The sequence below is a fragment of the Emys orbicularis genome, chromosome 14, assembly GCF_028017835.1.
Source record: "Emys orbicularis isolate rEmyOrb1 chromosome 14, rEmyOrb1.hap1, whole genome shotgun sequence".
NCBI lineage: Eukaryota > Metazoa > Chordata > Testudines > Emydidae > Emys > Emys orbicularis.
In genome coordinates, this window is record NC_088696.1 from 20942787 (window position 1) to 20956253 (window position 13467).

The following is a 13467-nucleotide window of genomic DNA, read 5'->3' on the forward strand; positions in this document are numbered from 1 at the left end:
GCCATCCTGTTTTTGTTACATTCCAGTTCAACTTTTTTTTTTTTTTCTAAATTTCTAACTGTGGAATAGTTTTTCTGGAAACAAGTTCTTATCTTGGCAGCTGCTTTGCGTGTGACAGTTAATGCTTAAACTCCTTTTTTTGATGATGGACTCCCATCTAGGTACAACATCTGGGCAATCAGGAAGCTTGATGAAATATGAATGTTCTTTGGGAATGCTAAATCCAGATTCTGGTGCTAGAAACTCCTGCTCTGAAGAAGAAAAAATTGCAGCAGTCTTTGAGGAAGTTCCTATGTGTCTGTGCCCTAAAAGAAAGCTATCATCATGAGGAGGTGTAGCAACTGTCTCTTTTAGTGCTTTTAGAAATTTGTAGACAAAATGGGAGTCTCTCTGGCATACTCCTGTATTTCTGCTATTTTTGAATGAGAGTTCTCGTTTCCCCTTTTCCCTCACTCCCTCCTCAAAAAAGTTAAAAAACAAACAAAGAAAACCTCAAACAAACCAAAACCTGCACTTAGAGGTTGACTTGATCTTGACATGTCTAACATGACCTTTTCTACAAGTACATGACCATTTCAACGAAGAAAGTTTTGACCAAATAGAGAATATCAAGGCAATGGTAAATTTGGTTACCCTTTTCTCAGTCACAAGACCATGATCACAGGTAACCTGGAAAGCAGATGTTGGGACTGCAAGGAAGCCCAAGGTTAATATTTGTTACCTATCAGAAAATGAAGGAATTCAAGACTGTTTGGAGAGAATAAAATGAATGCAACAACTTCAGATCTATGGACAACAGGTAATTATCTGGATCACTTTAAGGCATATGTGACAGGTTGCTAATTCAGCCCTCTGTCATGCCTGCTCCCATTTAGGGGAATAAATTAGACCTGGCTGGAAATAACCTGGCCCTAATTGGGGAAACAGAGAGAGCTGTTGCCTAATTAACCTGGGGCTGTATAAAAGCCTCAAGGGAAGGAAGCCAAGGGGGGAGCAGAAAGAAAGGGAAAAGACAGGGAGTGGAAGCAGGGAGGTAGCTCTTCCCTCCTCCAGATGGTGAAACATCAACTGTAGATGGTGAAGCAGTGGTGGGAACAAGCCTGTGAATAAACTGCACCAGTGGTTACTACCCCAGGGTCTCAGAGTGACTTTGTGGACCTAGCAGAGGCAGGAGTCAGGGGGGTTCTGCCACGCTCGGCTATAGCATACTAATTGAAAAGACTGCATGAAAGTCTCTGGTCATCTTTGCTTCCACAAATAATCCAGAGTAAATAGAAAAACATTCTTCTGAAGGCACAGGAGATGATATTCAAAAATTTTGGAACTTCTGAATGGCCTGGAAAATTGCAAAACATTTCTTTGCAATGGAGGACAGAGACGATGAGCTTAAAAAAAAAAAAAAGTGGTGTGATTCTCTTGCATCTCAATTAGATATGTGAAAATTACTTTCTGCGCCCATCTGTTTTGAGTTTTGGTGGCCAGAATATCAAGAAATATGTTAGACATCTCCTAATGGGGAAAGGCTACTGGGTTAGAGTCACATTTTCTTTGGTGGGCACTGAATTCTGGTTCTCCACTCAGGGAGACTGTACTGTAGAAGCATAGTACTTTTCAATCCAGAGATCTGAAAGAAATGAAGAATTGAAGGTTGATAATCATAAGCCTAATATCTGAACCTGGATTGTTGAATTCTGATATTCTGGTTGCTATGAGGCAAGATCCTCTCAAACTATGAGGAGTTTCCAAGTGTCTTTATACAGATCCCTCAATTGTCCCATAAAAGGCACTTGAGAAAGTCAATCTAGATGGAAGTCAGTTCCAATTTATCTTGCCAGTGCATTACTGACGAAGGTTTATTGGGAAAAGCAAGTCACACTGCAGCAAGTATCAGATACTTAAATGATTTTTAGAAGACTTTTGATATCGAGATTTTAGTCATGACAGCATCACCCTGGAAGAGACTACATTGTTCTTGGAAGCCAGCAAATGCCAAATAAAAATCTCTTATAAGAACATTCTCTGTCTTTCATGACTCCAGAACCATTAAGCAGAAAGAGAATGTTTTTGGAACTGTTCACTGTGATTAAAAAGGAAGAGACTATTTTCAGAGTAGAAGTAGAGTAAAAGAAAAGCAAGGATATTCATCCCATTTTACTGGTATAGTTGACAAAACACTTTACCAATTAATCTTTACTTGTCTTAATGAAGCCACAAATTATCTTCTTGAGTATATGAAAATACAGCTTTGCAATCCTTTATTTTCAAAGGTGTGCTTTTGAGAATGCATAGGATTCTGACTGTCAAACTGCTTGATATCCAAATGACTGATTTTTTCCCTGTTAAAATAAAGTGTGGAGACAACTGCTGAAGCCCAGGTGCAAGCCAGGAGATCAAAGGACAAGCTTTTGTATGAGCACTAGCAACCAGGCTCAGCATAGACCACTATGAACATTTTGTAATACATAAATGGCTAAGAAGACTGTTTTAAAAAAACAGGGGGAAAGACTTCAACTTTAAGACAGTAAGAATAAGTACACTATAAAAAGTTGCCCAGCAGTGAAACAAAAGGGACAAAGGGAAGAAAAGTACCTCCTGGCTCCATATTGTGACTCTACCAAAGAGCTTCCCTAGCTTGAGTCAGCTTCACTGAGAATGAGGCAGCTTTTATCTGAGTTACTAATCCACACCAGACTGCCCAAATTCAGAGCCAGTTGCCTCCTGTAGAAAATCTGGCATAACCTAGAAATGAGTATTTAGAGTGGTGCATGATCCACACACAAAAAGTGACATATAGCCAAGAACTGGCAAATGAAACTTTTAGTGGCATTCTTAAGCTGCTCTCTCATTTTAGTAACATAACTAAATTAAACATTTATCCATGAGTTCTTATATAGACTCAACAACTATGAAATACCACTGGCTGGAGACAGATTCTTTAAAAACAATGTTATAGCAAAGACCCCAAAAAATTTTAAATGACAAACTCAAAAAGGAATGTACTTACCTAACACAACATGGGTGCCAGAACTAAAAATTTTTTTCCATTGCTCTACAGCATATTTGAAATGAAATTCAATTTCTTTGTGTACTTTCAAGCAGAATATGGAACTACTCTCCACTGCCTAATGATGAAACATAAGAGTTATGAGTTTTTCCAGAAGTATACTACACAAATGAAATCTGATTACCAATTATTACTCTAGCTGAAACAAAGTCTTCTTGTTCTACTGGTACACTGCATACCTCCTGGGCTCATATGTGACAGGGGTACCCACAAAATCTTCTATTTAGAAATAATTCTGCTTTATAACTTTGACTTCAATCATTCTTTAGTTTAACATTTTTAGGTAAACAGACTTTTTGTTTATTAAAATAAATATGGTATTTTTCTTATTTAAAGTCAATCCTCTGATATAAAAATGATCAGAACTCTATTTAAACATTTTTGTGAAGAAATGGGTGTCTTACCAACTAAAATGTCTGATGTTTTTTGAGTGCATGGGTAACCCAAAAATAGCTTCTACAGAAGATTTCAACTTTCTGTGGACTTAGTCCTCCATTCTGATTAAAGTTAGAAAAAAAAACCCTCTCAAATTATCAAAAGTATTTAAAAATTGCATCCTGTGCATGTACAGGATTTTCTGCTACTACTATTTTAACAATTTTCCAGATATATTAACACTCATGGGGTGCATCACATAATGAAATAAATGCTACTATTTTTATCTGCAATTTTTTATTACACATTCAGATTTTTTCCTTTCAAACTCTACTCAGTCAAAAGGAGCACACTGCTACTTTTTGATACCTCAAGGCACAGATGTGTAGCATGTCAAGTAATTTTCTATCTAGGCACTAATTAAACAAATGACTGTAATAGTGCCAGCTGCCAGAGGCCAAATGATTGAATCAGGAAAGTGGATCTCTTTAAATAGCACGTTTTTAATAATTGAAATAATCAATTTTTAAAGAGGGTCCTCTTGAATTAGTATTCCACTTCAACCTGTACTACAAAATTCTGTTTCAACATTTTTGTTAACAATATTCCACTTAAAATATTTTTCAACTGCTTTGGCACACATGGCTTAAAACACTTACTAGCAGTCGAACGTGAAACTAAGATGGCAAAAATATAAGAACGATTAACTGAAAAGTCACCTATTTGAAATGTCCTATCTCAACTACATAAAGCATTAAAAGCTACTTTATACCTCCCAATTTCACAAAGATAGAGATTATGATTACGTGATTAAGATTCTCGAGTGGACTACTGTTGCCACACTGTTTTGTCTCAGATGCAGAGGTTATTTTCAAATGTAATAAGACCCGTGAAGCCACGCAATGACAGGTGGACTGCACTGGCTTAGGGGATATGATTTTTGACTGATGCCTGAGAATTCTGACTGAGTGACTGTCAAGCTGAAACCTTAAACAAGGGTTTTAATGTTCTTGGGGAATGAGACAAACCAATGCTACTTGGCTGGAAATATGAAGATAAAAATGTTTTGCTGGAGCTCAGAAAGGAATGCTATATCTGATTACGTGTTCTTTGTGCTTTTGCTATTTTTAGTCATCTTTTGAAATAGAAACTATGTGCATACTGTAAATGAAATTACATACAAAAACTCACTTGGAAAAGAGTGTTGAGATTTAAAAGTCAAACACTCAAAAGTGAAGATGTGGCAAAATTAAGGTTGCCTGTGTAAGGGAACCAGGTTTGTTGAGGCCACGTGGGGGCTATCAGGATAACTTTGGACTTTTCCAGTCTGATCTTGTGAAGCACCCGCGCTAGGAGAGGGGTGGGAGCGTCCCATTTTATAAGGAAGGCATCGCCTAATGAGTAAAGGCCCAGCCCTGCTCTGGAGCAAAACTGCGGACATGCGGCGTTCTGTGCAGTTGCAAAAAGGTCTACTGTTGGTAACCCCCAATGCTTAGACTTTAAGGTCAGAAGGGACCTAGTCTGACCTCCTGCACAACGCAGGCCACAGAATCTCACCCACCCACTCCTGTAACAAACTCCTAACCTATGTCTGAGTTATTGAAGTCCTCAAATCGTGGTTTAAAGACCTCAGGGTGCAGAGAATCCTCCAGCAAGTGACCCGTGCCCCACGCTGCAGAGGAAGGCGAAAAACCTCCAGGGCCTCTGCCAATCTGCCCTGGAGGAAAATTCCTTCCCGACCCCAAATATGATGATCAGTTAAACCCTGAGCATGTGGGCAAGACTCACCAGCCAGCACCCAGGAAAGAATTCTCTGTAGTAACTCAGATCCCACCCCATCTAACATCCCATCACAGACCATAGGGCATATTTACCTGCTAATAATCAAAGATCAATTAATTGCCAAAATTAGGCTATCCCATCATACCATCCCCTCCATAAACTTATCAAGCTTAGTCTTGAAGCCAGATATGTCTTTTGCCCCCACTACTCCCCTTGGAAGGCTGTTCCAGAACTTCACTCCTCTAATGGTTAGAAGCCTTCATCTAATTTCAAGTCTAAACTTCCTCATGTCCAGTTTATATCCATTTGTTCTTGTGTCCACATTGGTACTAAGCTTAAATAATTCCTCTCCCTTCCTGATATTTATCCCTGTGATATATTTATAAAGAGCAATCATATCTTCCCTCAGCCTTCTTTTGGTTAGGCTAAACAAGCCAAGCTCTTTGAGTCTCCTTTCATAAGACAGGTTTTCCATTCCTCAGATCATCCTAGTAGCCCTTCTCTGTACCTTTTCTAGTTTGAATTCATCCTTCTTAAACATGGGAGACCAGAACTGCACACAATATTCCAGATGAGGTCTCACCAGTGCCTTGTATAATGGTACCTACACCTCCTTATCTTTACTGGAAATACCTGGCCTGATGCATCCCAAGACCGCATTAGCTTTTTTAACGGCCATATCACATTGGCGGCTCATAGTCATCCTGTGATCAACCAATACTCCGAGGTCTTTTTCCTCCTCTGTTACTTCCAACTGATGTGTCCCCAATTTATAACCAAAATTCTTGTTATTAATGCATGACCTTGCACTTTTCACTATTAAATTTCATCCTATTACTATTACTCCAGTTTACAAGGTCATCCAGATCTTCCTATATGAATACATAGTGTAGCACACGTGTCCAGTTCCCACTCGTGGTCCTGAGAAAAATTCCTGCTTAGTGCATCTGCTGTGGTGTTTTGGCATCCAGGTAGGTATGATGCTGTGAGGTGGATCGTGTGTGTGATGCACCAGTGCCAGAACTGTATGGCTTCTATGCATAGGGAGTGTGAGAGTGCTCCCCCCCTTATCTGTTTACATAAAAGATGCATGCCAAGTTGTCTGTGAGGACTTATATGGTCTTGTCTTTGGTGATGGGTAAGAAGTGGGAGTACAAATTGTGAACGGCTAATAGTTCTAAAATATTTATGTGCAGAAGGGACTCAACAGCCCTGGATAAAATGTGAGTTCAGATGTGCTACCCAACCTACGAATAGCGTGTCTGTTATGATGATCATTGTTGGGGGATTCTGTACAAAAGGCACCCCATGCAGACGTTGTCTGGTTGTGTTCACCAGAGTTGGGAGTATTTTATCTTGTTTGGCATTGTGAGCAGGGCCGGCTCTAGGCACCAGCAAAACAAGCTGGTGCTTGGGGCGGCACATTTTTAGGGGCGGCATGGCCGGCGCCAGAATGCCACCCCTAAAAATGTGCCCCGGCCGCCTTAGCTCACCTCCGCTGCTGCTGCCACTCACGTGCCACGGCGCACGAAACAGCTGGTTCGCGCGCCGCTTCTCCCCCTCCCTCCCAGGCTCTCAAACCTGGGAGGGAGGGGGAGATCCCGAGCAGCCGCGGCATGCCAAACAGCCGATTCGCGCGCCGCTGCTCCTCTTCCCTCCCCCTCCCTCCTAGGCTTGAGAGCCTGGGGGGAGGAGGCAGGGCTGGGGATTTGGGGAAGGGGCGGAGTTGAGGCGGGGCCGGGGGTGGGGTAATTAAAAAACGGGGGGGGCGGCCAAAATTGTTTTTGCTTTGGGCGGCAAAAATCCTAGAGCCGGCCCTGATTGTGAGGTGTTTGTTTATATTGTGTCTGTGCAGGATAAAGGTTGTCCGGAGCGAGGATTGTAGATACTGTATGTGTAGTCTTGCATGTTTGATCTCCACAACACTAAACAGTCTGCAGGTAACTGCCAGGACTTGTCTGCAACTGTTGCGCCATATAGCTGCCATCACTTTCGTCATCAGATTGGTTAAAGTTAGGAATTGTTGTTGTGGTAGAGAGGGCGTCGCCTCAGGAGAATTGAGGTAGGCTCCAATTTATTCTAGTTCTTGCACTGGCGGTAGTGTTGTGATGGACTGCCAGATTGGTTAAAAAGGAGTTAATCTCCAAATGGTTGGGAGATGATCGGTGGTTCTAACACTGAAAGATGTGGGGGGGGGATCTCAGACCCTCGACCAAAGTCTCAAATTTGCTGTTTAGATGTTGGTTGTTGAGACATAGCAGACGGCAGTGGGAGGTGTCGCCTCGTTGTAGGTCTCTGTTTTCGGCCCTGTTGTTCATATTGTCTGTGGGGCTGTGTATAAGAAGTGAACCGGAATCTCTGTGGGTTATAGTATTTACCCTGTCTTTTCTTGGTCCCAGGTATATAGATGCCTAGGGATCTCAGTGTCGCCCTCAATTCCTTGAGCATGTGAAGGGACTTGTCTGTTTTGGCTGCAGAGAGTTTTGGTCCTTCAAATGGCAGATCTTCAAGCATCAATTGCACCTCTCTGAGAAATCCAGAAAGGTATAACCAAGAAGCCCTTCGCATCACTTCCACAGTGGTTACGGACCTGGCTGCCGTGTCTGCAGAATCCAGGGCGGTCCGTAATGCAGTCCTGGTGATGAGATGCCTTTCTGAAAGAAAGGACTTCAATTGTTCTTTTTTCTCTTCAGGAATAAATTCAATAAATTCTGAGAGTTTGGAGTAGTTAGTTACTGTGGTCATACTTGGCGAGTAATGCTTCATAATCCTGAGGTGTAGAGTGGCAGAGTATGCCTTACGGCCAAAAAGATAGAGTCTCTTCCAATCCCTGTCATATGGTGTATTTTTGGGGTGTTGTTGTCTGCCCCGTTCACTGACCGCATCCACAACCAAAAAATTTGGCATTGGGTGCAAGAAGAGGAACTCTGTTTCCTTCGCAGGCACATAATATTTTTTTAATCAGACCTCTTGCAAGTAGGTGGGATTGTTGCTGGAGTCTGCCAGATTGACTTAACTGGTTCCATAATCGCATCACTCATGGGAAGAGCTATTTTGGACGAGGTCAATGTCTGTAAAATGTCTAGGAGTTTATGCTATGCTTCCTGGACTTCTTCCAGTGAAACTACCAGTGAGCTCACAACTCTATTATAAAGGTCCTGAAATTGTTTGGAATCATCTCCCGTATTGGGAGGTGGTGGCATGATGGGGTCATCGGGGGAAGATGAGGAGTAGTGGGTTGCTGGTGTCGTCTCCTGGTCAGAGAATTCTTCCTCCTCTTCAACCCCCTGTTCTGTAGGTTCGGATGGTCCTGGTACCAAAGATGAAGGTGAATGATGTGTGCTCACTTTGGGTGGGCTGGCAAGTTTGTGTTGGGGGGGCATGCCACCCATGGGCTCCAATATGGCCACTCTGTCGGAAAGGACATCAGTGGCATCCATGGACGCCCATACCAGTGATGATCCTTAGGTTCAGCAGAGTATCTTCTGTGCAGACGATCTGGTCTGATGAGAGCATGAACGGGGGAAGAATGTTGTGGAGAGCATATTTCCCCTTCATCCTCTTCATCACTTGAGAATGGGGGAAACAGATCGAGGCAGAGTGATGAGGTGGCTTAGTACCAAGCGTGCTGGAGTAACGTCGGTACCGAGAATAGCAGACTATGGCATCGAGATGATAACGAGGTCTTTTTGACACAGGAATTGCTGCCATGTTGGTGGAATCAGTACCGTTGAAGTCATAGCAGTCAGTACCAACTATTGCAGCATGACTGTCGGTGCGGTGAGTGCACCAAGTGAGTGGTGCCAGCACTAGGTGACGCCATCATCTGCGGAAGTGCTGATAGCATGGGGTTTCAGTTTCCTCTTATTGCCTGTATCACAGCTAGCCCGCTTGGGGTCTTTTGCTCTCCTGGTACCCATGGTACCTGAAGGTCCCACAACTTTGGACACAGAAAAGGTCGGTACCAATGGGGTTTACCCATTTGAGAAATGCTATTTCTTGGCTGATTCCCGGGATGGAGACGTGGTGACTCACTTTTTTTTTTTTGCGCCACCTTCTTAGCGAGGTGGTCCTGAGTCTGATCCGTGGAAGCAGGGACCCTGTCAGAGGTTGCCATGGGTGACCTCTGTCCTGAAGGTGTCCTTGTTTTGGGCTTAGAGGCCGGACAGAGAGACTTCTCCCTGAGAAGGATTTTGAATTGTAGGTCTCTTGCTTTCCTGGTCCGGGCTTTTAGGTTGCGACAGTGCAAGCACTTTTGAGGAACGTGTCTCTCGCCGAGGCAGCAAAAACACTGAGTGTCCATCTGAGACAGGTATTGAAAGTCTGCAGGTGAGCTAGCATTTAAAGCCCAGGGAACCGGCCATTCCCCTCAGAGGAGTGTTTCCCCCCCCAAGAGGGAAAACTAAAATTTCTACTCTAACTGATACCAACTGGAAAGCTATCTTCTAATCTAAGGGGAAAGATTTTTTTTCCCCCTCAAAAAGAAAATTAACGTGGAAGAATATTAGCTATAACAACTAAGAAACTACGTCTAACTAGCGAAAACTTTGCTAATAGTAAAGGACGCTGAGGTGTTGGCTAGCTTCTCTGACTCAAGCCAAAGGCAGTAGAGAAGGAACTGAGTGGGGGGTGGGCGTACAGCACCAGATAACCACCTGAAGTCACGTGAAAGGGGAACCACACATGTGAGACAACTGGACACGGCTACCACAAATCTCCAATTACGAGCACAGGGGTGCACGAACACCTGAAGTGGAGCACCCACAGTGACATCACTCAAAGACCTCACTAGTACCAAGTACAGCAGAACAGTTACCTCCCATGTCATACATACAACACTCCCATTAATACACTCCAGAATTATATTAGCATCGCATCGTTGACTTGTATTCAATTTGTGATCCATTATAAACCCCAGATTCTTTTCAGCAGAACTACTATCTAGCCACTTATTTCCCATCTTGTAGTTGTGATTTTGATCTTTCCTTAGGTGTAGTACTTTGCAAGTGTCTTTACTGAATGTCATCTTGTTAATTTCAGACCAATTCTCTAATTTATCAAGATGATTTTGAATTCTAACCCTGTCCTCCAAAGTGCCAACTGTTCCCAGCTTGGTGTCATCCACAAATTTTATGAGCATATTCTCCATTCCATTATTCAAATCACTAATGAAGATACTGAATAGTACCTGAGCCAGGACATATCCCTATGGGACCCCACCAGTATGTCCCCCTAATTCGACAGCAACCCATTGATAACTACTCTGAGTGTGGTCTTTCAAACAGTTTTGCACCCACCTTATAGTAATTTCATCTAGACCACATTTCCCTAGCTTGCTTATGAAAATGTCATGTGGGACTGTGTCAAAAGCCTTACTAAAATGAAGATATATCCCATCTACTGCTTCCCCCATCCACTAACCCTGTCAAAGGAGGAAATTAGGTTGGTTTGGCATGATTTGTTCTTGACAAATTCATGTTAGCTATTCCTTATAACCCTGTTATACTCTAGGTGCTAACAAAATATTTGCTTAAGAATTTGTACCAGTATCTTTCCAGGTATCAAAGTTAGTCTGACTGGTTGATAATTCCTCTTTGTTCAGCTTTTTAAAGATAGGCACTATGTTTGCCCTTCTCCAGTCCTCTCAGACCGCTACCATCTTCCGTAAGTTCTTAAAGATAATCTCAGAACCGTTAGCAATTGTTTCAGCTATTTCCTTAAGGACCCTAGGATGCATTTCATCAGGCCCTGCTGACTAGAATACCTTTTTACTTATCTAAATATTTCCTTCCCTCTTGTCATTAACATCAATTGTATCCGGTCGTGGCAGGTAAACAAACCGGTCCGGCCTGCCAGGGTGCTACGTGGCAAGCCACCTGCCAAAGGTTGCCAATAAATTGCAATTTTCAGAGATTTAACATAGCCAAATTTTTATGTGGACTCTCAGTGAAATGGCTGTTAGAACTGAACATGGGCAAAACAGAACCAAACACTTTCTCCGAATCATTCTTGGAAACAACTTTTGCTAAAACTTACCGCCATAACAAAAGTGTCAATCTCAGTGAGATCGACCATGGAAAATTGCATCCTGAATGGCTTATAACTTTGCCAAACTTTTGCAACTGAAAACATGATATTATGTGACAGTGTTAGGAAACCTCAACTGTACTACATAAATGGCTAAAAAAGGTCTTTGGAAAGTTTGAGCAAAGGAACTGAGAAGAGAACATCATTTCTCTCCCAAAGTGAAAAACCCATTCCAGAAGTCCAAACTCTTCCTCTCTGCTCAGAAACCAAGACAATATTACTATGCCTTATTGTACCTTGCTACTTAAAACACATTCCACATCAGTACATACATTATAGGTTAATAGTTAAATATCTGTAATACTTACCTTATAGACCATTTCTGTTTCATCCACAGAATTAGTGAAAATCAGGGTCTTTTGAGCTTTACTGGGAGTAAAATCCAGTATCTGGAGTAATACAGAGGTTCTCTCACAGTTCAAGCAAAGTTGCACCACCTTATAAAAGTGACAAAAGGTCAATTAGAACAAAGAAGCCTCATAACATACTACCATTTTGTTATATACCTGTGCTTTCTCAGAGCATTTTGTGCATGTATATATTGTACTAATACTACCTGAAACAAAAAGCATAAATCAATACTAGTTATAAAGCTGCACCTATCTAATCCTAGATGCTGTACTACAGAGTTGTTGTAAATAAGATGGTTTAGCTGGTAGCAATATTGCCATGACAAATACATAATATGTGGTACACACAGCCACCACCCACCCACATACATGAAGGCAATATGCATGTGATAAATTGATTTATCATGCACCTTTGACCACCGTACCTGCCCTTCTATTAATTTACCTCCGAAATTCATGCCAATAAAACCTTTGTATCGTAACTATTTATGTAACTATACAGATAATGCATTCTTTTACACACAATTAAGGCATATCTATACTATATACAATAGTTGCTCGATATCCTCAAAATGTTCATATCTACAAACGGTAAACAACAACACCTCAGCTCATTCCACTTTTTGCAATAGTGCACAGGCTGTACAAACATCACTTCTATTCACATACAGAAGGTGCACTTAGAATGCATTATGGTTTTGGAGGTACAGGTCTGTCTCATCTTACACGGGGGTTCCATTCCGCGGTTAGCGCGTAAAGCGAAAACCGCGTATAGCCAAAACCCCATTGAGTTCAATGGCGGGCGAAATCACCTGCACTACAGGTATAGTATTAAAACTGTTGTTTTTCTCTTTTTTTTGTTTTTGCCGACCGTGTAAAGTTGAAATCGCGCATGTTAAATGCACTTAAGATGCGACAGACCTGTATTACTGATTCAAGTGACATTTCCTATATTTAAAATCAATGGAATTAGTAATACATCTAAACCTAGAATGCACTTTAAGTATGCCAATTCCTTCCCTGAAATGAAACCAAATATGGGACAGAACTGCACCTTGCATAACACAACAATATGCAGTGACAGTCAGCAGAGGCTCTGGAGCTGGAGTCTCCTCAATATAAAAGAGGGAGCTACTAGCAGACATTCTCTGCAAGGAGCCCTCAACTTTAAAATTCACGTTCTCCTTGATCCAAAAAATCCCAGGTTTGCTGACCTTCAGGGAACCCTGCAATGCCCATCTTTTCATCCAGGTTTTAGGGAACAGGGTATGGATAACTGCTGGTATTTGTAAATATTAGGGCTGTCAAGCGATTAAAAAAATTAATCGTGATTAATCGCGCTGTTAAACAACAATAGAATACCATTTATTTTAAATATTTTTGAATGTATACTACATTTTCAAATATATTAATTTCAATACGGGGGGAGGGATAGCTCAGTGGTTTGAGCATTGGCCTGCTAAACCCAGGGTTGTGAGTTCAATCCTTGAGGGGGCCACTTAGGGATCTGGGGCAAAATCAGTACTTGGTCCTGCTAGTGAAGGCAGGGGGCGGGACTCGATGACCTTTCAAGGTCCCTTCCCGTTCTAGGAGATAAATAAATGGAGATATCCTATTTATCATAATTACACCACAGAATACAAAGTGTACAGTGCTCAATTTATTTTGAATACAAATATTTGCACAGTAAAAAAAACAAAAGAAATAGTATTTTTCAATTCACCAAATACAAGTACTGTAGTGCAATCTCTTTATCATGAAAGTTGAACTTGTAATCGTAGAATTATGTACAAAAAACCGGCATTCAAA

General features: G+C 41.6%; 1 protein-coding gene across 1 annotated transcript in view; it reads right to left on the reverse strand.

Annotated features, from left to right (window-relative positions):
- The window catches only part of TDRD12 (tudor domain containing 12), a 136657-nt gene that overhangs the window by 77215 nt on the left and 45975 nt on the right, over positions 1–13467 (reverse strand). Inside the window, exons 16-17 of the mRNA XM_065416815.1 lie at positions 11617–11745; positions 3005–3122 (exon numbers count right to left, since the gene is read on the reverse strand). Of these exons, the coding sequence (XP_065272887.1) occupies positions 3005–3122; positions 11617–11745 (247 nt within the window). The remainder of the gene's footprint in view (positions 1–3004; positions 3123–11616; positions 11746–13467) is intronic.